Below are 21,859 nucleotides of genomic sequence, written 5' to 3'. Positions count from 1 at the left end.
ATAAATAGGGTGCCTGTAGTACATGTCATCCACTTCTTGTCTGAAGGAGACATGGGCAGGCGTGCCTGAAGCATGGCAAAGGGACACAGTGTCTCCCTTCTCAGGGAGCCATGGTTACATTCGTAACCCGAGTCATTCCCTTTCGAATGGGAACTCGCACTGCATCCTAGGCACTAATGGGGAACAAATGCCCACGAATGCTGAAGGAATGAGTGATGTATGGGTGACATAAGTCAGTGACTTCTACGGAACGGATCCAGAGTCACCGTCCTAGCAGTGCTCACCAGTGGTCGTTGTGACTCAATTCCCTAGGGCCAAACACCCTGGCTACATAGAGCTTAGCTCAGGGCCTGGTATTCAAAGAATACCTTAAACTGAATATGGCCAAGGATATAAATATATCCGGCCAGTCGCCACAGCGGACACACCCCTGACGAGTGGAGGTCTCACGAGGGGAAACCTAGCAACACTCAGGGGAGCTCTCAGAGCGGAGGCCTCAGCAAAATGACTCTCTAAAGCGAGAGAAGGCCTTGCTACGGTCGACACAAAGGACTGCTTACAACAGAGGTCTTCAATCCTGCTCCTGGAGGGCCACTGTCCTGCAGAGTTTAGTTCCAACCTGCTTCAGCACACCTGTCTTTGAATATCAAGCGATTCTGAAGAGCTTGATGAGCTGATTCAGGTGTGTTTGATTAGGGTTGGAACTAAAGTTTGCAGGACAGTGGCCCTCCAGGAGCAGGATTGAAGACCTCTGGCTTACAAGGAGGCTCAAAGGAGCCTAATATATATGAAAACTGCTATCCAGGCGGAGCTTTGGGGCCGGAGGCCTCAGCAGGACTACTCTCTAAAGTGAGAGGAAGCTTCGCAATGCCACCTTGAAGACAATTAACCAGGAAGGATCCAAAAAGAGCCTAGAACCAAATCCACGGCCTCCATGAAGATAGGTTTCAGATAACAACCATCTATAGCGAGGAAACCTAACTACGCTCTGCACTAAAAGACCGCCTCACCAAGGAGGCTCATAGAGAGCTACACAACTTGGACCAGTTATCTAATGCGGAGCTCTGGGGAGCGAAGGTCTCAGCATGACGACTCTCTAAAGCGAGAGGAGACCTAGCAACGCCAACCTTGATAACAGTTAACCAGGGAGGCTCAAAAAGAGCCTACAGCCCAGTCTACTGCCTCCAATGAGTGCTCAGAACAGAGGCTTCAGCATAACGACTCTCTCTATAGCGAGAGGAAGCCTAGCTAGACCACCTCACCAATGAGGCTTACAGAGAGCCTTACAACTCAATACTGCTATCCAAGCGAAGCTCTGGGGAGCGGAGGTCTCAGCAGGATGACTCTCTAGAGCGAGAGGAGGCCTAACAACACTCCACCTTATAGAGAATTCCACCAGTGAGGCTCACAGAGAGCCATACCACTCAATGTCACTGTCTATAATGGAATTATGAAGTCAGAACGAGCTCATTACAGGGAGCGGAGGACCTTGCCCATAACAGGGAAGGTTATATTCCATGCTCATCCTAAATGACCAATGGGAGCTACCAGCTAAGGCTAGCTACAACCATTGTAAAACCTGTAAAATTATTTGGTTGCTAGTCTCCAGCACTCTGAGGTGCCGTACAACAGGAGGGGTTCGCCCAAGGCAAACAGAGACCAGAAGCAATCCTTGGTCGCAGATCACATGAAAGTATAAGGGGTCTAGGCAAAGTGCTAGCTGCACCATTATAAATCGTCAACTGAGACTCCAGCAACAAACCGAGCTCTCTCATAGGGAGTTGGAAATCCTACTATTGAAAACTACCATGAAAACATTGCCATCGAGGGGAGCCAGCTGAGTGCTAGCTGCGACCACTCGGAAACAATGTCTTCATAGGATCTAAAAAACTCCAAACACTCCTGAAGGTGCCTTACGACAAAGAAGGGTTCACAACCTGTGGCGAAAACCCACTTCCTGTCGGGTTCTCGAGATCAAAAGAGCTCATCCCAGGGACTGGAAGACCCTGCTTCAAGACCCGACTCAGGGGGAGGGTTCTGTTCTTCAGTCAGCCCAAGGAAAAACGTAATGAACAGTCACTTTTTTGAACATCATCATCATCATCTTCCAATTATCCGAGGCCGGGTCGCGGGGGCAGTGGTCTAAGCAGAGACGCCCAGACTTCCCTCTCTCTAGACACTTCCTTCAGCTCTTCCAGGGGGATACCGAGGTGTTCCCAGGCCAGCCAGGAGACATAATCCCTCCAGCTGGAACACCTCCCCGGGAAGGCGTCCAGGAGGCATCTGGAATAGATGCCCGAGCCACCTCAGCTGGCTCCTCCTTTTTTGAACAGTAATGTATAAATAAGTGTTAGATTTTGTATGGTCTGTGCTAACTTGAGATCTGTAAAAATGTTTTCTGCGAGATGGTATAGATCAAATCAAATGATCATTAATTTAATTGGTATCTCTGTTCATGTATTTTTGCATTTACTTCCATTACTTTGCCCTGTTGAAGCATGACAACACATTTTTATTCATTTTACTACAGACATGACAGCTTTCTATTACTGCTCATAGAATCATGGTGGAATGAAGTTGCACAGTCCCGATAAAACCGGCTTGTGAGATGTTGAATCATGGCATGCAAAATGTAGTGTTCAGCACATTTTTGAGTCATGGTTTGATTTACATATTTCCTTTAGTGAATCAGGTGCTAAAACAAGGGAAGTAAACAATGCTACCATTGGTCACAATTGATTCTTAAGTTATTCTTCCCTGAATAAGTCTGTGTATGCGCGTTCATGTTTGTGTGCATGTCAGGTGTCAGCTTTGTTTGATATATAGTATTTGCATTACGGTTGCGCCCATTAAATGAGAGGTAATCAGATCCATCTCTTCACTGCGAGCCGCACTTAGAGGCACTCAGCTTTAATTACCTGGGCCGACTGGATGCAGAGAGCTTTTAAGATGCTCATCTCCTTTCACAAAATGTCTCAGTCGAGACAGTAATAAATGGCTGCGAATACATTCACTACTGGCATTTTTACTGCCACCTGCACTCTTCGGCTGTTTGTTTTGCTGCTGTCTCTGATGTTACACGTGCCTGGCATAATAGGTTCCCGTGGTTTCAGCCAGGCTTCATTAGAGTCACCACAGTCCATATGGACAACACTGTGGTTTTCTTTATGTTGCCATCAGCATGTAATATAGAATAAGCAGCAATTAGGGGATTATTTTTGATGAGTAATTTAGAAAGCCTCCCCAACATTCACTCACTGTTACCAGATCTGTTTTGTGAGGGGTCAGTGAAGATGACAAGGTGACCCTTTACACAAAGTGCAAAAAAGAAAGAAAAAAAAGATAGTTTACCCAAAAATTCTACATCACGTACTAACCCTCATGATGTTCTACACCTGTATGACTTTGTTTCGTGAGTGCAACACAAAATGAGATAAGTCAACTACTCTTTTGGTCACACTTTATATTAGGTGGCCTTAACTACTTACATTAAATACCTACACAACTATGTATTTACTTTGTAAATAATTGCCACATTTACTTCTAATGAGTTTGAAGAATGTTAGGTTTAGAAGTTAGGGTTAGGATTAGGATTGAGTTCATTTTTAGGGTAAGGGTTTGGGTTACAGTTAGAGGTAAAGTAACAGTGTAACTACAAATTGGTAATTAAATGTGAGTACTTTAAAGGTAATTACAATGCACCAACATGTATGCACACAATAAGTAAATTGTATCAATTGGTTAAGTACATAGTAATAAAAAGCATGACCACTCTTTTCTATATAATGAAAGTGAATGTACACTCACCTAAAGGATTATTAGGAACACCATACTAATACTGTGTTTGACACCCTTTCGCCTTCAGAACTGCCTTAATTCTACGTGGCATTGATTCAACAAGGTGCTGAAAGCATTCTTTAGAAATGTTGGCCCATATTGATAGGATAGCATCTTGCAGTTGATGGAGATTTGTGGGATGCACATCCAGGGCACGAAGCTCCCGTTCCACCACATCCCAAAGATGCTCTACTGGGTTGAGATCTGGTGACTGTGGGGGCCATTTTAGTACAGTGAACTCATTGTCATGTTCAAGAAACCAATTTGAAATGATTCGAGCTTTGTGACATGGTGCATTATCCTGCTGGAAGTAGCCATCAGAGGATGGGTACATGGTGGTCATAAAGGGATGGACATGGTCAGAAACAATGCTCAGGTAGGCCGTGGCATTTAAACAATGCCAAATTGGCACTAAGGGGCCTAAAGTGTGCCAAGAAAACATCCCCCACACCATTACACCACCACCACCAGCCTGCACAGTGGTAACAAGGCATGATGGATCCATGTTCTCATTCTGTTTACGCCAAATTCTGACTCTACCATCTGAATGCCTCAACAGAAAGCGAGACTCATCAGACCAGGCAACATTTTTCCAGTCTTCCTACTGTCCAATTTTGGTGAGCTCGTGCAAATTGTAGCCTCTTTTTCCTATTTGTAGTGGAGATGAGTGGTACCCGGTGGGGTCTTCTGCTGTTGTAGCCCATCCGCCTCAAGGTTGTGCGTGTTGTGGCTTCACAAATGCTTTGCTGCATACCTCGGTTGTAACGAGTGGTTATTTCAGTCAAAGTTGCTCTTCTATCAGCTCGAATCAGTCGGCCCATTCTCCTCTGACCTCTAGCATCAACAAGGCATTTTCGCCCACAGGACTGCCGCATACTAGATGTTTTTCCCTTTTCACACCATTCTTTGTAAACTATAGAAATGGTTGTGCGTGAAAATCCCAGTAACTGAGCAGATTGTGAAATACTCAGACCGGCCCGTCTGGCACCAACAACCATGCCACGCTCAAAATTGCTTAAATCACCTTTCTTTCCCATTCTGACATTCAGTTTGGAGTTCAGGAGATGACCGGTCTTGACCAGGACCACACCCCTAAATGCATTGAAGCAACTGCCATGTGATTGGTTGATTAGATAATTGCATTAATGAGAAATTGAACAGGTGTTCCTAATAATCCTTTAGGTGAGTGTAGATTTGAGCGTCAAGCTCAAAAATGTTCAAAAATGCACCATAAAAGTATCATAACCATTGAAAAGTCCATATGACGTATGGTTCTATATTGTTTTGAAACCAAAAGACAGCTTTTCTGTGAGAAACAGATCTGAAATTTCGGTCTGTTCAGATCTGTACACTTTATAGCACAATTTTAAAAATAGTAATTGTTACGGAAATAATATATTAGAATATTATACTTAAAGGCACACTGTGGAGAAATTGTGTTTTTGTCAAACAGCGACCCCTAGAGTCGTAAATACCCCTCCACCCCCCAACAGCGTTGTCTGATATCCCTCAGGACTACGTGATAAATACACCTCACAACACCTGAGTTCAGCTGGCAAGCTAGGCAATAAAACATAATGCAAAAAACACGTAAGAGAAACGAGTGTTTGTTAGCAAGTCTGTTAACAGCTCTGTTAATCGAAAGCTAGCTAGACATATGTGGAAATTATTGGACTGGTCTAATTATCAGCAATGGATGAATGAACAGCATGTAAAAAAATGACATACTACAAGCAAGCGCAACAACATACAACATAGAATGCAAACAAGTTTACAAATAAGAGATTTATTTACTGGCCACTTCATGCGTTTTCTCAGATCGGATTGCTATCTGATTTATCAAAACGATTTCATTTACACCTGGTCACATAAATGTGTTTTTGTGAAACGGATTTAAATCCGATCTTCAATTCTCGCGCTATATGCAGATTTAATGGAGTGCACGTCACCGAAAGCAACAGATATGAACTGCATTTTATTGATCATCAGCTAAAATTTCAAAATCAAAGACCGCAATAAGAGAGAGCAGTAACAGCCCTGGTAAGATCACTTAATTTCTTTACTTTTAATGATGATGATTGTGTGTTAAGCGTCTGAGACTTACTTTCTCTTGATGAATATGCTCAGTTGCTTATCTGCGGTGATGCGTGTTCCAGTAGCGTCGTCATATCTGGCTATAACATATAGCCTATAACACGCTCTCACACGGTTTTCTTTTCTTTCTTTTTTTTAGCATTTTTGGGAGGAGTACAATTTACATATGTGGTTTCAACAACCAGATGCATTTACACTTGTCCAGTTTCGTCTGGAATGCATCTCAGACCTCCTCCTGAAGTGGTTTGAATGATCGGATTCAAATCCGTCTCGAATGCGTTTCAGAGGGCATTTACACCTGGTCTTTTCACGATCGGATAGCTACCCGATCTGAGAAAACGCATGAAGTGGCCAGGTGTAAACAGCCCCCATGACAAAAACATACGCACGAAAGCCGAAAACAAATGCTGGTTGGCCTCTCACGTCCAAATTTGAGGAAGTGGTGGGGGAAGTGACGTATGCCGTAAAGCAGTCGAATTTTGTAGTTCTTTTTGTGCTTGGGTTACTACCCGAACCCCGAAGTTACGCAGTGCCAGTAAAAGCGATACAGACCCTGTCAGGCTATGGCAGACGCGTCATTCAACCTATTGTAAGTTGATGTACCATCACAAGGGTCTTGGAAATATATTATGAAGGTTGAAAAGATACATAGTGTTCCTTTAAGTGCCAACTGAGTGTAATGTTTTCGGACATAATTATTGCTTGTTAATCAAAATTTATTAGTTTAAATTTATATTTAAATGAACTTAAGAATGCTTTTGAGCCACTTACTGTAAGTAGGATCATCTTTATATGTAATTTCATAGTTACTTCTGTATTGTCTTTGAAATATGGTGAAGGTTTACTGCCAAATGTCATGGCAAGCATTTGTGGTAAACTAAAATATACTTTAAAGTAATTTCGATTGAAACATGTATGTCATGCATGTACATTTATTTGTAATTGCACATTTGTAAAGATGAAGTTGCAATTTAGTACAATTAAAATATATTAAATTATATATGTAATATAGAATAACACACTACAGTTGAAATTATAATTATGATACTTTACATGTGTTAGGCAACACATCAACATATGTGTACTTTTTTATTCAAAATGTACTTTAACATAAAAGTTTGACTTCATTACAAAGTGTGTCTCTTTTTGAAAATACACTTTATTTTATTTATATTATATTATCTTCCAGTACAGTTTTCAAAAACATACTTTTAATATTTTACTTATACCACAAGTGAACATTCAAGACAATATTTTTGCTGAGAAGGATATCTTGCATAACATTTTCATTCATCATTAGTTCAGGATGGAATATATTTCCAGTTTTGTTGTATGATTTAAAGCAATGTGGGAACTGTTTTGCATTCTGTTTCCAAAGCTACTGTTTCTGTCATGCCCACACACACCGTACACTTGCACATTACAACATTAAGATGGATCTCAGGTCAAGCACTTGTGTAGTGAGTCATAATGCCTGATACTTTTCATAAATAAGAACACAAGCATGACAAAAAAACAACAACAACAACTACAACAAAGCAAATCCTGTGTATTGTATTTTCACTGTTGTTTTCTACTCCTTAGGTAATGACTTGTTCCTTGTGGCGGTCCACGAGCTTGGTCATGCTTTGGGATTGGAACATTCAAATGATCCTACGGCTATAATGGCTCCATTCTATCAGTATATGGACACTGAGAGCTTCAAACTGCCTCATGATGATCTCCAGGGCATCCAGAAAATATATGGTGCGTTTAAACCTGTTTACAGCATTACTATTACTTTTTTTTTTTTTCTTTTACAATTGCTAGGACACATTTCTCTATATCTGAGGCATATCTTGCTGCCCAGGTTATTATAAAAACATGGTGGTGGGCTTATTTGATTTAGACCAGTAAGCAATTACCTTTCAACCAATAAGAGCAGCCTAGCAACACCCATACTACCCAAACAACCACATAGCAACACACTAAAAACATGTATATTAAAAAAGTTTTAATGTGTATTTTGTTACTAAACTTTCAAGGATTTAACAGAATTTTAAAGGGCAGAAAGCGATGCATAAGGATGTAGTGTAATGACGAATTATTATTTTTTCCGAAGTGTTGACAATGATAATTGTTGCAAACTGGTACTACCAACAAAATATTAGTGTATTTCTAGAACTGGGCGTCGTTACACTACATCCTTATGCATCGCTTTCTGCCAGGACTTTTACGTGCTTTTGCCTAATCACTGAAGTGACCTCGACGTGCAGGTTAGCGGTAGCATTAGCCATCAAGCAAGTGTTATTTAAATAAACTCCTGATGTACTTACAAACTTTCCAATGCCTCGTTTTATGAGGACAGGACCTATTTGTACTACTGTAGAAGTTTGGTACCATTCTGGACATTATTAGTGGGGTAATTTACGAGATACAGCCTAGGATCCATTAGCGCCTGCACTAAGCCATTCGGCTGATATCTCTAAATAAGCTCTAACTTTAATAATGTTCGACCAAGGGAAAAAAGGCTTCTGGGGTTGGGTGTTTGGCTCGAGGTCATGGTGCAAAGGACCCTAGGTTGATTTTACTCTGAACCATCCCTTTAAGTGGCATAAGAAACAAGCATATCCTTTTAGTAATCGTTTGCAAATATGTTATATAAGGGACATTGAAAGTGATGTTCTAATTTTGATCTATTGATTTATTCAAAGACATATTTAAAATGCAATTTATACATACAATGACATACCTTTTATATGATGAGCATGTTTCACCATCCTGATGTCATACTGAAGAAAAAAGCCATTAAAAAGAAATAAATAATTGAAAAGAAAACCGTATGTATTTCCATTACTACTGGAGCTGCCAGTTTCAAGTGATTATTAAACAGCAAGAACAAACTATGCAAAAGCAGAAGCCCATCCTGTGCACTCAGTGTCCAAATTCAATCACTTGTTTTCATTCACTCCTTCAAGTGAACTCTATTAGTGGAGTAATGTAGGGAATAGTGAATGAGAGTATAGGGGGCACACTGCTAATGGTATGGTATGGAGTTTTTCCTTTTCTTATTTGTGATTTGAATTCTTCATTACTTCTGCAGGTCCTCCAGACAAAAACCCTCAGCCAACACGATTGCTGACGACCGCTACGCCTCCTCGCCTGCACCCACCGACTGACCCTCGAAAGCAGGACCGCCAGGGTCGCCCTCATCGCCCTCCGCAGAAGTCCAAACCCGCCCACCCCAACTCCAAACCCAACATCTGCGACGGAGGATTCAACACTCTGGCAATCCTACGACAGGAGCTGTTTGTCTTCAAGGTATGACTAATGAACAGCTTCACAGAGAATTAGTGCCGTATAAAGTTTCCTAACACCAGTGCGCTCTTATTAGGATCAGTGGTTCTGGAGGGTGCGAGATAATTCTGTGGTGCCTGGATACCCAATGCAAATAAGCTACTTCTGGAGAGGTCTGCCTCCCAAGATCGATGCTGTCTACGAAAACAGCGAGGGGAGATTTGTCTTCTTCAAAGGTAAGATGTTTCTCCTTCTGACTTTTAAATCTTACAGCCTAAATATAGACGTGAATATGTGAAGGAAAGGCCTCAGCTTTCAAGGTCTATTAAAACTGTGGAAGCTTGTTTCTGCCAAGGTAATGGATGGGGCAATGTTAATGTATTGGCGGAATATATCTGCTCCGCTCCTGCTGCTGCAGAGCAAGTACAGTAAATACATTCACAGACATTGCTGTGAACAAGTTAGACATGCTGCTGCTGTTGCACATGTAACATACATGAAATAACCCCCTTGGCAGATCTATACAGGTGGAGCTGGGGAAGGTGGAGGGTATCTGAAGCGCACTGCAGACTGCTAACAGCAAACAATGCCAAGTATTTGAATGATAAGCAGCAAGCTCATTGGCTGCTGATGCCACCGCAACCAATCAGTTGCACTATGTAGATAACGATGTGATCGCTAACAAATTGAGTCATCAGCCTGCGCCATCGAGAGTTTCGTGACAGACATTTTTATTTTTTATTTTTTTCTCAGAATTCAGAGTTTATATCTCGCAATTCAGACTTTATAACACAATTGCAAGTTTATATTTCACAACTCTGAGAGAAAATTGAGATATGTAAACTTCTAAAATTCTGAAAAGTCAGAAGATTATATCTCACAATTGCAAGTTTAAACCCTGTAATTTTTTCCTCAGAATTGTGAGATATAAACTCACAATTGCAAGTTATAAAGTCCGAATTGCTAAGTATAAACTTGCAATTCTGAGAAAAAACGTCAGAATTGTGAGACACAAACTTTTTTACTTTTTTATTCCGTGGTGGAAACAAGCAGTCTTATAAAGCAGCCATAATTGTCATCAGTTATATTAGTATTCAAATTATTATTATTATGAGAAGACGATGCCATTTATTTAAACACTTTAGTCAATCTTTTCCATTTCTCTGTATTTCTGAAGGCAATCGGTTCTGGGTGTTTAAGGATACAACTCTGCAGCCCACATATCCTCAGGACATTTCTCTTTTTGGCAATGGAATGCCTACGCAGAGCATTGAAACAGCTGTTTGGTGGGAAGATGTGGCCAAAACCTACTTCTTCAAAGGCGATAGGTCAGTTTTATATCTTCCAGGCACAGTGTACAATGGGACCCAGTGGATACCCCCTTCACTGGATTGTTCCATAACGTCCGAGACCGATTTTTCTTTCTTTGTTTACTGTTACAGGTATTGGAGGTACAATGAGGACATGAGGACCATGGACCCTGGATATCCAAAACCTATTACTGTGTGGAAAGGCATCCCAGACTCTCCACAGGGAGCCTTTGTGGACAAAGCCAATGGTAAGACACTGAAATGATCCCAGCTAACTGTGCAGTGCCTTGTAATAAAACTGGAAATCAAAATGAATCATTGTAAGTGCCATAATTGCGTTTTCATTGGTGCCATGGTCTGGTGGTTTGGACATAATGCTCAGACACACTGAGATATGACTTTTTATGTGTGTGATGCAAGTTTGAGTATGCTTTTTATAAATGATTCTTATATTTTAAGTAAAATTGGAAAAAGGCCAAAAAATATTATTTTATTTTTATATGTAATATATTTTTTTAATTACAAAGTGAAATATTATGTTTTGCTTAACTAAATCCACACATTAAGATTTATAAAACCGGGGACATTTCCTAGTTTAATAATTATAATTATTATTCATTATTATGATGTTTGAAGGTCTAACTGGTTTTACTACATTTCAGCAAAAATCACACAATGAAAAATACCAAACAATAAACATATACTATATACAGTAATTATATCTTTTTAACTTTTCAAAGGTTATTTTATATTTGTGCTTTTGGAAATGGATCATTGGCTAAAATCTAAGGCTAATTAGGCTTATTATTTTGCACTTTAGGCTCATTTTAAGCACAAAGTACGTGCATTCTTTAAAATACAATTGTTTAGTGTGTTTATTATTATTATTATTATTATTATTATTATTAATTTATATTACTGTAGGTGTATTTTTACCACTGTGTTAAGATATGTGTGTCTTGAAAGATACTGCGTTTTGAATGTGGAACTTTTAAACATTTAAATGTTTTACACAAACAGTTTTACTTTAACATGAATAGTTAGTACCTTATAACCATAATACTCTGCTCTCATCTGGGTTCAGTTTATCAAGGCTAAAATAGCGGCATGCGACCAAGAAAACTGGGACAGTACCCAGAAAATGGACGTCTGGTCACCTTACCCCACATTTAAATATTTTGTTGAGAGACCTGAATGTAGACTTGTCTTTTGGAAACTCTTTCCACCCTAGAATCCCCTCAGAGGCGCAGGGTTTAAGTAATTGGCTCACTCTGAGGTGCTGAGCTTCAGACTTTGTGTTGGTGACAACTGGCAGAAGATAAAAAGTTTCTTAAAACTTGTGTATGATGTCTGTACTCTGTGCAAGTAGTGAGTCCTCACCTGATCTCTGAGCTCCTTCGGTGTGATAATTGGCCTCAGTGTGGCTTCTCTCAACAATCTCTTGGAGTTTTTTAAGGAACAACTAGTTCTAGGCAGCATTTGGGTGATTTATAACTTCAACTTCTACTTCTACTTCTACTTCCTCATAATTGAACCAATAGTTGCCAAATGGGACCTTCAGAAAAGGTTTGGTAGGTTTTTACTAAATGTATACCTTTGTTTTACTTTAATTTGAATGGTCTTTTTTGTGGGTTACCACTTTTGTCAAATCTGATAACACAATGGTGCTCTTTGAATACCATGATACATTCTAAAAATCATGTTAAATTTTCATTTCAAGTATTAGTGCTGTCAATCGATCAAAACAATTAACTAATTAATTTTTATATTGTAATAAGTTTGCATTTAATCTCAAAATTAACGTAGAAACAACATTAAGACAGTAGTTTATATTTTAAATATTTGTTTAATGGCATCTTTTTATGAAACAAGGTCAGTATCATTGATACCAATATACTGTTACTGATGTCTCTTTGAAATAGATTTTTTTCTCTCTCTATTTTAGCCTTTAATTATGGACAACATGTCAAAATGCACAACATGTTTTTCTTTTCATTGTTTTTGACTAATGTAACCTTGTAAACAGTGCTTTAAGATTTTCAGGTAGGTTTAACAGGTAGGATTGAACAGAAATTGAATAAAGTTATCAAACACTTCACTGTCTTCACTGCAAAAATGAATTTTTTTTTTTATTAAATATAGATTAATCCATCTTAAAGCTGTGTTATTCAGTCAAGAGCAGTTTTTTGTCTTTTGAACAAGTCTTTTGTTCATTGATTAACATTAATGACAGACATCACAGTGGCAGGTTTATTAGGCTGCTGTCACTTTAAGACCAGCCACACATGATGCGGATCTGACACGCATCCTTTGTGCATCCATCATCCAACTGTTTAAGTACATTTAAGACTTAATTTTACTAATTTAACTATGCTTGGAAGGATACTTGACAAAATGGGCATTTTTGGCATTATTTATTGTGTTTTGTCCATTCAAGCGCGGTCCACAGCGGCTTTCTGGTGAACACAATAAAGTATAATATAATATAATATAATATAATATAATATAATATAATATAATATAATATAATATAATATAATATAATATAATATAATATAATATAATATAATATAATATAATATAATAGGCCTATAATTATAGTAACATTTAACTGACTTCTAATTACATTCTTTTATTACCCCAAATCATTGTACCTCACCTCAATGATGAGAGATGTTGATGTATCGGCTTAAAATATGCTTATTATTGGTTGAAATTTCTAAAAATATCATATGGTTATGTTTTCCATTATGTGTGGTTCAATATGAGCTGTCTTCCTTCTTCCCTAAGGATTCACATACTTCTACAAGGGGAAGGAGTATTGGAAGTTCAACAACCAGCGGCTGAGAGTGGAGCAAGGCTACCCCAGGTCTATCCTGCGGGATTTTATGGGCTGCGACGGTTTGCCCACCGACCCCGACTGGGACTGGAGCTCCCCACAAGAAGAGGAACCGCCTCAATATGACCACGATGATGACGTTGATATCGTGCTGAAGCTGGAGAGCAGCGGTGGAGCGGAGAAAGCGGTGGCCATTGCCATCCCCTGTGTCCTGGCCCTGTGCATGATGGTGTTGCTTTACACCGTGTTCCGCTTCAAGAGGAAGGACACGCAGCGCCACATACTGTACTGCAAGAGATCCATGCAGGAGTGGGTCTGAGAAATTGAGGTCCCACTCCCACTGATACAACTATTTCCGTCTTAAAAATCCCCTCAAAGGTCAAAGTAATTGGCAGAAGTGAAGGACGGCATACATGGACAGCATGCCAACTTCCTTCACCCATAGTCAGCCTTTGAAGGTGGCAATGTGTTGGTTTTGGAACTCTGTGTGGCTTTGGGCGGCCATTTTGGTTCCCAGAGTCCTGTGCTGGAGTGAACTCGTACTCTACAAACCATAATTATCAACTTTTCAATTGACTCAAGAATTATTTATCTTCAGACTGCTGATCTCGATACTCCATATAACATGTGAAATCACCTGTCACTCCGAAATACTTGCTTGTGTTGAAAAACTAATACCCAAACCAAATATGCCCTTAGTGTCCAAAGAGGATTGCTTCATTCACATGGGATGTCCTGAGATGACTGGATTATCGATCATTATTTGAGTTCCATTGCTGCATTCATCTGCAGAATATATGGGATCTGTTTGCTTGGAAATCAGAAAGGGCCTTGACATATAACATTGGGGCTACATGCAATATTTCGTTGAATGCCTTAATCACATATTGAGTTTATTTTTCTGTATGTTAGTGTACATGTGCCTGTGTGAATGCGACCCCTTTCCATTACTTCATTTGTTCGTCACTGTTCTTTTGACGCTCTGCTGACCAATGGGAACTTGCAGTATGATTTAAAGTGCCGCTGACTGTTGAAAAGTTTAATTGAAAATGAGTGTATGGTTGCCGTCCATGTTCTGTACTGCTGCATTTTTTCCAGACTTCAAACCACAGCATAGAAAATTAGACTTTTGGGTAAGTGCTTCCAATCAAATTGTAGAGAGTTTATTAAGCGGAAGGATACCGTTTAGCAGAAATTCCTAATGAACCTTCCTGATGCTCTTAAGAATCAATAGATTATCAATAAAAAACACTGAAATTAGCTATTTTTGCATTTCCTGTAGGAAATACTTGTGCTTGCAAGGCAGCAAGAGAATAGTGTTAAGGTTTTGGGTAAACTTAACTTTGGGCTTTGGTTCAATGAATGAAATGCTGCATCAGAGCCACTTACTGTATGAATCTTCTGTTGGCCGTCTTCGAAAAACAACCTGTAATGTAAGATTGTCTTCGCAGTGTAAAGTCCACTTCGGTTTAGACGCGAGCGCTTAGCATATGCGTACAGCTGATCATATAGCTATATTCCATTTGATTGCACGGCGGTTCGACACAGGCACACTAGAAAGTTTGATCTTTGTTGTGTGCCTGTGCTATTTCTTAACATAAGTTATTATTGATTACATTTCTTTGTATCTTTTAAACTAGAGCTGAGGCCTGGTATCTCTTTATTCTCTCACACATGTGCTTGTCAACACCGGCATTGTTTTCGTGGTTTCCAGTGGTTTGTTGCTGTTGTTGTTTTTTCTCTTCTGATTCTTTTTCAGACGTGTCGGCACCTTGTAGACCAGGGATGGGCAACTTCGGTCCTGGAGGGCCACTGTCCTACAGAGTTTAGCTTCAACCCTAATGAAACACACCTGAACAAGCTAATCAAGGTCCTCAGGATTACTAGAAAATTACAGGCAGGTGATTTTTTCAGGGTTGGAGCTAAACTCTGTAGGACAGTGGCCCTCCAGGACCGAAGTTGCCCATCCCTGTTGTAGACCATCTAATTAGTGCAAAAAAACATGTAAAAAATGTGCGAGATGAGCGTACAGAGTACACGTAGTTAGAAAAAAGGGCAGCATGCGTACAGCAGTGTTGAGGGTAACACATTACAAGTAACGCGAGTTACATAAACAGATTACTTTTTTCAAGTAACAAGTAAAGTAACGCATTACTTTTAAATGTACAACAAAAACAAGAAAATGTTCAAATAAGTAACGCAAGATTACTTTTTTGGTTACACTTTTTTTTGCCGTAGTTACATTGTACTTACTCAAATAAGTACTGAGTAATATTAATTAACTACATGTACTAACTATAGAGTTAGGGTTAAGGTTTGGTTTAGGGGTAGTTACTTGTAATTATGAATAATGTACTGTTATTACTATAGAAAGTACATGTAGTAACATGTATCTACGTCACCTGAAAATAAAGTGTTACCACTTTCTTTCCCTATTTATTGAGTGTATCCTTCCCCAATCCAGAATGGAAGCACAGATGAAAGGTTTGTTTGAGCTGTGCCCTCTACTGTACAGGTGTGAATTTCACTTTTGCCCAAAAGTTTTACTTAAAAAACAAAGCAAGCCCTGCACAGATGAGACACAGTAATGCAAGAGTAGTGTTACATTACTTCTTTAATGCAATTAGTTAGTTTTGTAGGGAGTAAAACAATATTGTAACACATTACTTTTAAAAGTAACTTTCCCCAACACTGGCGTACAGTATGCAAAATTATGCCAAGAATGGGCAAATCAGGATGCAGGATACCTATTAATGCAGAAAACAGACCAATCCATTTATCATTATTATTAATACACAAATCACTTTTTTTTGTGATAATAAATGGCTGACTGTACATTATTCCACTTTATTTTTCACGGCTAAAATAAAGAAACTTTTACATTAAATAAATAAATACGTGGACAGAAAAAAAATATTGATTTGAGTTGAAATTATTTTATAAACTTACCTTTATGTAGCTGTAGCTTCTGCTAAGAAAACATAGTCCATCACAGTACAGATTACAATGCTGTGATTTACCAATCAGAAAAGAAGAACAAAATAAGAAGTTAACTTTCTGTGCGAAGTTAATTATTACAGTGCTGCCTTGCAAACACCCAATGTTTATCTGGGAAAGTCCACGCTTGAGTGTCATAAAATGCTCTTTTCAGGCATGGGTTTGGGTAAAATAGCATTTGTTGCACCGCTAAAAGGAAACTAAGATACTGCAATCAGAGGAATAGCTTTACTGCTTAATGATGACCATGTGAAAATATTTGTTAGCATGATCATTCTCAGAGCATATATATCTGTGACTGAACACATCAAATGTTTCCGTTTTATATTCCTTTTTGAGTGTTTCTTGGAAGTGGTGAATATTGTCACATGTCTTGTTTTATCTTTTCTTTTAAGAACTGATCTATAATGGACTATGGTGTTTCTCACCATGCCATCAGCATCAGCCATCCAGTTGAACAATACTGAGACGGGAACATGAATTTCCATGTGTGAACTGTTGTTTTCATTATTACCAGAAGAACATCTCAAGAATATGCCCCATTCTACCTTTGAGGTCACTTGGATGCGTATCTGAACATGCTGTATATATATCTCATGTAGTGTCTTTATTACGGACATGAAAGGCAAATTATGCAGTACGTCAATAATAAGATATCTAAGATGTGGCGTGTGAATCTTGTGAACTCTAATGAAGAAGTTAACAAAATGTATCAGGCAACCATAAGACATTAACATGTAATTTATCACTGAGATTCATGAAAGGTTGTTTGGATGATATAATTAAACAATTATATATTAATAGTGTTGACTCATGAAAATATTGTCTCTCTAATGTCACAAGTTTATATTCTAATGGGGGAATTTCAGTAAGGTTTTGGGCTTGATAAGTTTTATTATGTTTATGAAAGAAGTCTCTTTTGCTCACTCTTTAACTATTTATATATAACTTTTGAGCAGGATATTTGTATTCGCTCTGTTGCACTGCAATATTGTGCAGATACTACACTGCCTATTTAAAAAAGGGCAGTGTAGTATCTGCACAATATTGCAGTGCAACAGGGCAAATATACTCAATCTAATATAATAACTAGCTACGCTGATGGATTATGTTCCTCCACCCCTTTGCTCACCTCACCCCTGAAATGCAGTGACTGTAAAATAGGTCACACTCATGACTTCCATTCAGTGTGAAGTTCTGTGCAATGTAGAACAGAGTATGTCATTTAAATGAATCTGGTAGAGAGCAGATTGCAGGTCCTGCCTGGTTCACTGCATCTCAGAAGAAATTTAAGCACTGAGGTTCACTCTAAAAGGAAAAGGTTAGTGAACACTGGAAAGAAAACCATTGGCACTGTGATGGCGGTGGGAATTCATCTAGGTCCGTAACCTTGAAATGCATTTGTGAAAAAATAGGTCGTTCTGAAGAGCTCAATTAATGCAAGTGGTACTGTGATTGGTTGCCAACTTTGCAATTAGTCAGTTCATGAAATTTCATCCCTGCTATATATTCGGTCAACTGTAAGTGGTATAATTGGAAAGTGGAAGCATTTAGGAACAGCATTAACTCAGCCATGAAGTCGAAGATCACATTAAGTCACAGTGCGGGGTCACTGAGTGCTGAGGCGCATGGTGCGTAAAAGTCACCAGCGCTCTTCTGATTCCATCGCTGAAGAGTTCCAAACTTCCACTGGCATTAATATCAGCACAAAAACGGTGCGGCGGGAGCTTTATGTAATAGGTTTCCATGGCCGAGCAGCTGCATGCAAGTCTCACATCAACAAGTACAATGTGAAGCGTTGGATGGTGTGGCGCAAAGCATGCTGCCGTAGGAGCAGTGGAAACATTGACAAAACACGCTTCTCAGTTTGGCAGTCTGATAGGCGAGTATGGGTTTGGGGGAAATGTTACCTGCCTGACTGCATTTTTCAAATGGTAATGTTTGGTGGAGGATGGATAATGGTATGGGCTCTTTTTCAGGGGTTGGGCTAGGCCCCTTACTTCTAGTGTAACCGAAACGTTCCCTTCCCATGTTGACACTTTGGGAACATTCATGCCCACTATGTCATACTGAACAAATGCCTGGCCAATCGTTGTGAATCATAACAAGCACGAAAGCTTAAGAGAGCGTGGGGTAAACTCCATATTCAAGCTATTGAATCTAATGAAGGTGTGGGTAGAGGACGATCCTGCCGCACCACAGACCTCTTGAAGGGAAACCAATAATGCCTTAGAGGAAGCCATTCTCCTGTTAGAATGGACTCTGATGACTAGGGGTGAAGGAAGATTATGTGCTTCGTAAGGCACAGAGAAAGCCTGTACAATCCATTGTTTGGACGCTGAAGAGCCCAGTTCTGGGGGAACCAAACCACACCAACAACTTCTCAGACTTACACCACTGAGATAAGCGGTGGACGTAACAATTGAGGGCTCGAACTGGGCAAAGCAAAGTAAGCTTCTCTGAGTCCGCCATCTGAAAAGGAGGAGGGCAAAGGGCCTGGAAAACAATGGAGTGTGCTACATTATTAGGTACTTTTAGAAACATAACCCAGTTTAAGGTGAAGAAAAGCTTTGACCATGCTGGGTGAAAACTCTAAGCAGGAGTAGGCAACAGAAAGGTCCTGCAGATCTCCTACTCTTTTAAGTTAAGTGATTGAAAGTAAAAATGCCATCTTGAAAGTCAGAAATTGATTCAAAAGGCTCAAATGGTGGCATTGACAAACCCTCCAAAACAACAGTAGTCCCAGGCAGGAAACAGGACACTAAAGGGTGTCTCCCCAAAGACTCAACACTGACAGGTGCATGGTAAGCAGCCATGGCCGCCACGTAAACCTTAAATGTGGACGGGGTTAACCCAGGTGAAAAACTATCCCGAAGGAACTACAGTATAAAAACTGGAAAGTCATGGGTCCAACTCTCTCTGCACCATAAAGTGAAAAGTCCCCACTTTAGGGCATACAGTTTCCTCAGGGAGGGATCTCTAGAGTTCAGGATGATCTCAACAACATCAGTTGAGAAACCAGTGTACAAGAGTTGATCGCCCTCAAGGGCCAAACCCACAATTTCCATATCTCCTGTTGGGGGTGAAAAATCATGCCCCCTGCTTGAGACAGAAGATCCCTCCGGACGGGAATCTCCCATGGAGAGCCATCCAGGAAAGACATCAGGTCAGAGAACCAGACTTGGCTACTAGTAGTAGACGAACCCTGTCCTGGTGATCCCTCTATTCAGTCCATCCTGTTGCCCATGTTCACGTCTAATTTCCGCTCAAATGTTTCGATAAAATATGCAAAATTGAGAAAATAATCGAAAAGGGAGATTTAAAACACAGTCGTTTTCAACAGCCAAAGTCGATCAACTTGATGTTGACCAGAATGTTTCAATCATATATGGGCGCTTTCACACTAGCACTTTTGGTGCGCACCCGGGTTCGAATGACGTCAGAGTTCAGTTCGTTTGGATGATGTGAACGCTGTTTTCCGAACTCGGGTGCGCACCCGCGAACCGTACTCGAGTCCGCTTAAAATGGTGGTCTGGGGTACGGTTCATGTGAACTCGGGTACGGTTCGCTGCTGATATGAACGCAATCGTACCAAATTGCGGAAGTGAACCGCTATTGATGACGTATAATGTGGTGCGTGCCTGCGTGCGTGTGTTTAACAACTGTAAAAGGGTCTATATACACTTACCTTGACGAAAAGCGGGATTGACGCACTGCAAGCAGAGAGATGATTTCTGCTTGCCTCCACAAAAATTGTCTTCGGCGGACATCCCGCTGTCTTTGGAACGGTTTTAATACTTTTGCGGCAGACAGACTCAAGTGTGTTTCTGTATCTTTTCTTTGAAAACAAAACCAAAGGTTCAAAAAAAGAAGAAGAAATGTGAAGCGAGCAATTCTATCCATTTTGCCGCTTTTTCATAGCGGTTACCAAGCAACACGTGTACGCGCCAGCTGCAGTTTGATGATGCAAGCGTACCGCGGTTCGGATACAAATAATATAATGTGAACACAGTCCATCGGGGGCTGGGGGAGGGGGGAAGCAATCGAACTCGGGTTCGGAACAGGCAATCGAACCAAGTGTGAAAGCACCCTATGTCACCATGGTGGAGGCCATGACCAGTGCAACCCTTCCCAGCCTACACAATCTGGTGCATTAGCCTCTGTGCTGGCCATTGGTCCAGACGACCGTTGATGCGCCTAATGAAAACCGTCAGTGAACAAAAAAACAAAAAGGAAGAGGAAATTCCAAATTCCCATTGTGACACAGCCATAGGCGCCATGTCCCAGCTCACCACGCACATCATTTTAAATGTACGGAATGATAATGACAAAAACATGTTAATATCAGATTGTTACTTTCTTTGATTGTCATGCATGAACTCCAATAGCAGCTCTGGTTGTGCCTGATCAGATTATAAAAATCCATGAATGTGCGAGTTATTCTTTATATGGAGATCAATGAAAATCAACCACTAGCAGACAAAACATGGTAAATGTTTGACTATGTGAGCATTAAAGTAATCTGCAGAATCCACATTGATACGTAATGTGTAGACACTGGACATATAGTTCAGACAGGTAATATAATGCATTCAAGTGCAGCATAAAGACAATCAGCTCAACATACTAAATATATCTATAGACATGGAACAAGAAATGAGTTCTGAATGTTCCTGAGCCAAGTGATGACCCGATTCTGTGTGATTCAGACTCACGTAATGAATCTATTCCAGATGGACCTGGAAGAGGCTCAGAAATTCCTCACTTGGTTCACCCATCAGATCCTGACCTGGGAATGGAGTACGCAATGGGGATGGTTGATACTCGTTATTAATCAATTACTTGCTTGACATTCATGATTAATTGGTGATCTGGTAAGAATAATCTTTTAGACCAGCTATACTGCCTATGAATATAGATGCAAAGATGAACATTCTCAAGATATCAAATTGTGTGTAAATTTTATGGTGCATCTCTAATATAAACATTTAAGGGACCAGAGTGTAAATACATTTTACAGTAATAGGAATGGTCAATATATTGAAGAGAGATTAATATTCTTGTAATAAAATGACCAGCATCGTAAGTATTGTGATTATTTTAATGAGCCTTTTATTTGGCGTTTACATTTCAGAAATGCTTGCAATTAGACTAATCATTTATTTTCTTGCGATTTGCAAGTAATGTATGAGGTATTTCAAATGAATTATTTTTGTCTCGGTCTTTAACAGCCGTTTTGTTTTGCAAAAACCTATCTTGCTGAAAGTTGTTTATATGGAAGTGTAGATGTTGACGAGCACATTCATACAGAATCACAGCAGAGAAGAATACGATTCCTTTTGTTTACAAAGTATAAAACATAGTAATACTGTGTAGTTGTGCTTAAAACCAGTAGATGGCGCCATTATACAATTATCTGTCTCGTTCTCTGCGTTACTGCCTGATTTTTTGTTTATGCCTTATGCAAATATGGAACAACTCTGGATTTGCCCAGAGCCTTGTACAA

The 21,859-nt window shown here is 39.8% G+C and overlaps 1 protein-coding gene across 2 annotated transcripts in view; it reads left to right on the top strand.

Moving 5' to 3' along the window:
• The window catches only part of mmp16b (matrix metallopeptidase 16b (membrane-inserted)), a 46,066-nt gene extending 29,689 nt beyond the window's left edge, over window positions 1-16,377 (top strand). The window contains exons 5-10 of one of the 2 annotated variants that reach the window (XM_084119390.1): window positions 7,516-7,677; window positions 9,014-9,231; window positions 9,305-9,443; window positions 10,385-10,535; window positions 10,650-10,765; window positions 13,308-16,377. In XM_084119390.1, coding sequence (XP_083975516.1) covers window positions 7,516-7,677; window positions 9,014-9,231; window positions 9,305-9,443; window positions 10,385-10,535; window positions 10,650-10,765; window positions 13,308-13,675 — 1,154 coding nt within the window. In that variant the 3' untranslated portion in view covers window positions 13,676-16,377. The remainder of the gene's footprint in view (window positions 1-7,515; window positions 7,678-9,013; window positions 9,232-9,304; window positions 9,444-10,384; window positions 10,536-10,649; window positions 10,766-13,307) is intronic. The other variant, XM_084119391.1, reaches the window with a different exon arrangement.
• The last annotated feature ends 5,482 nt before the right edge of the window (window positions 16,378-21,859 follow it).

Source organism: Abramis brama, assembly GCF_963993115.1.
Source record: "Abramis brama genome assembly, chromosome: 7".
NCBI classification, from domain to species: Eukaryota; Metazoa; Chordata; class Actinopteri; order Cypriniformes; family Leuciscidae; genus Abramis; species Abramis brama.
The sequence above is the reverse complement of the archived record's forward strand: the minus strand, read 5'-3'. Positions and strand labels throughout refer to the sequence as shown.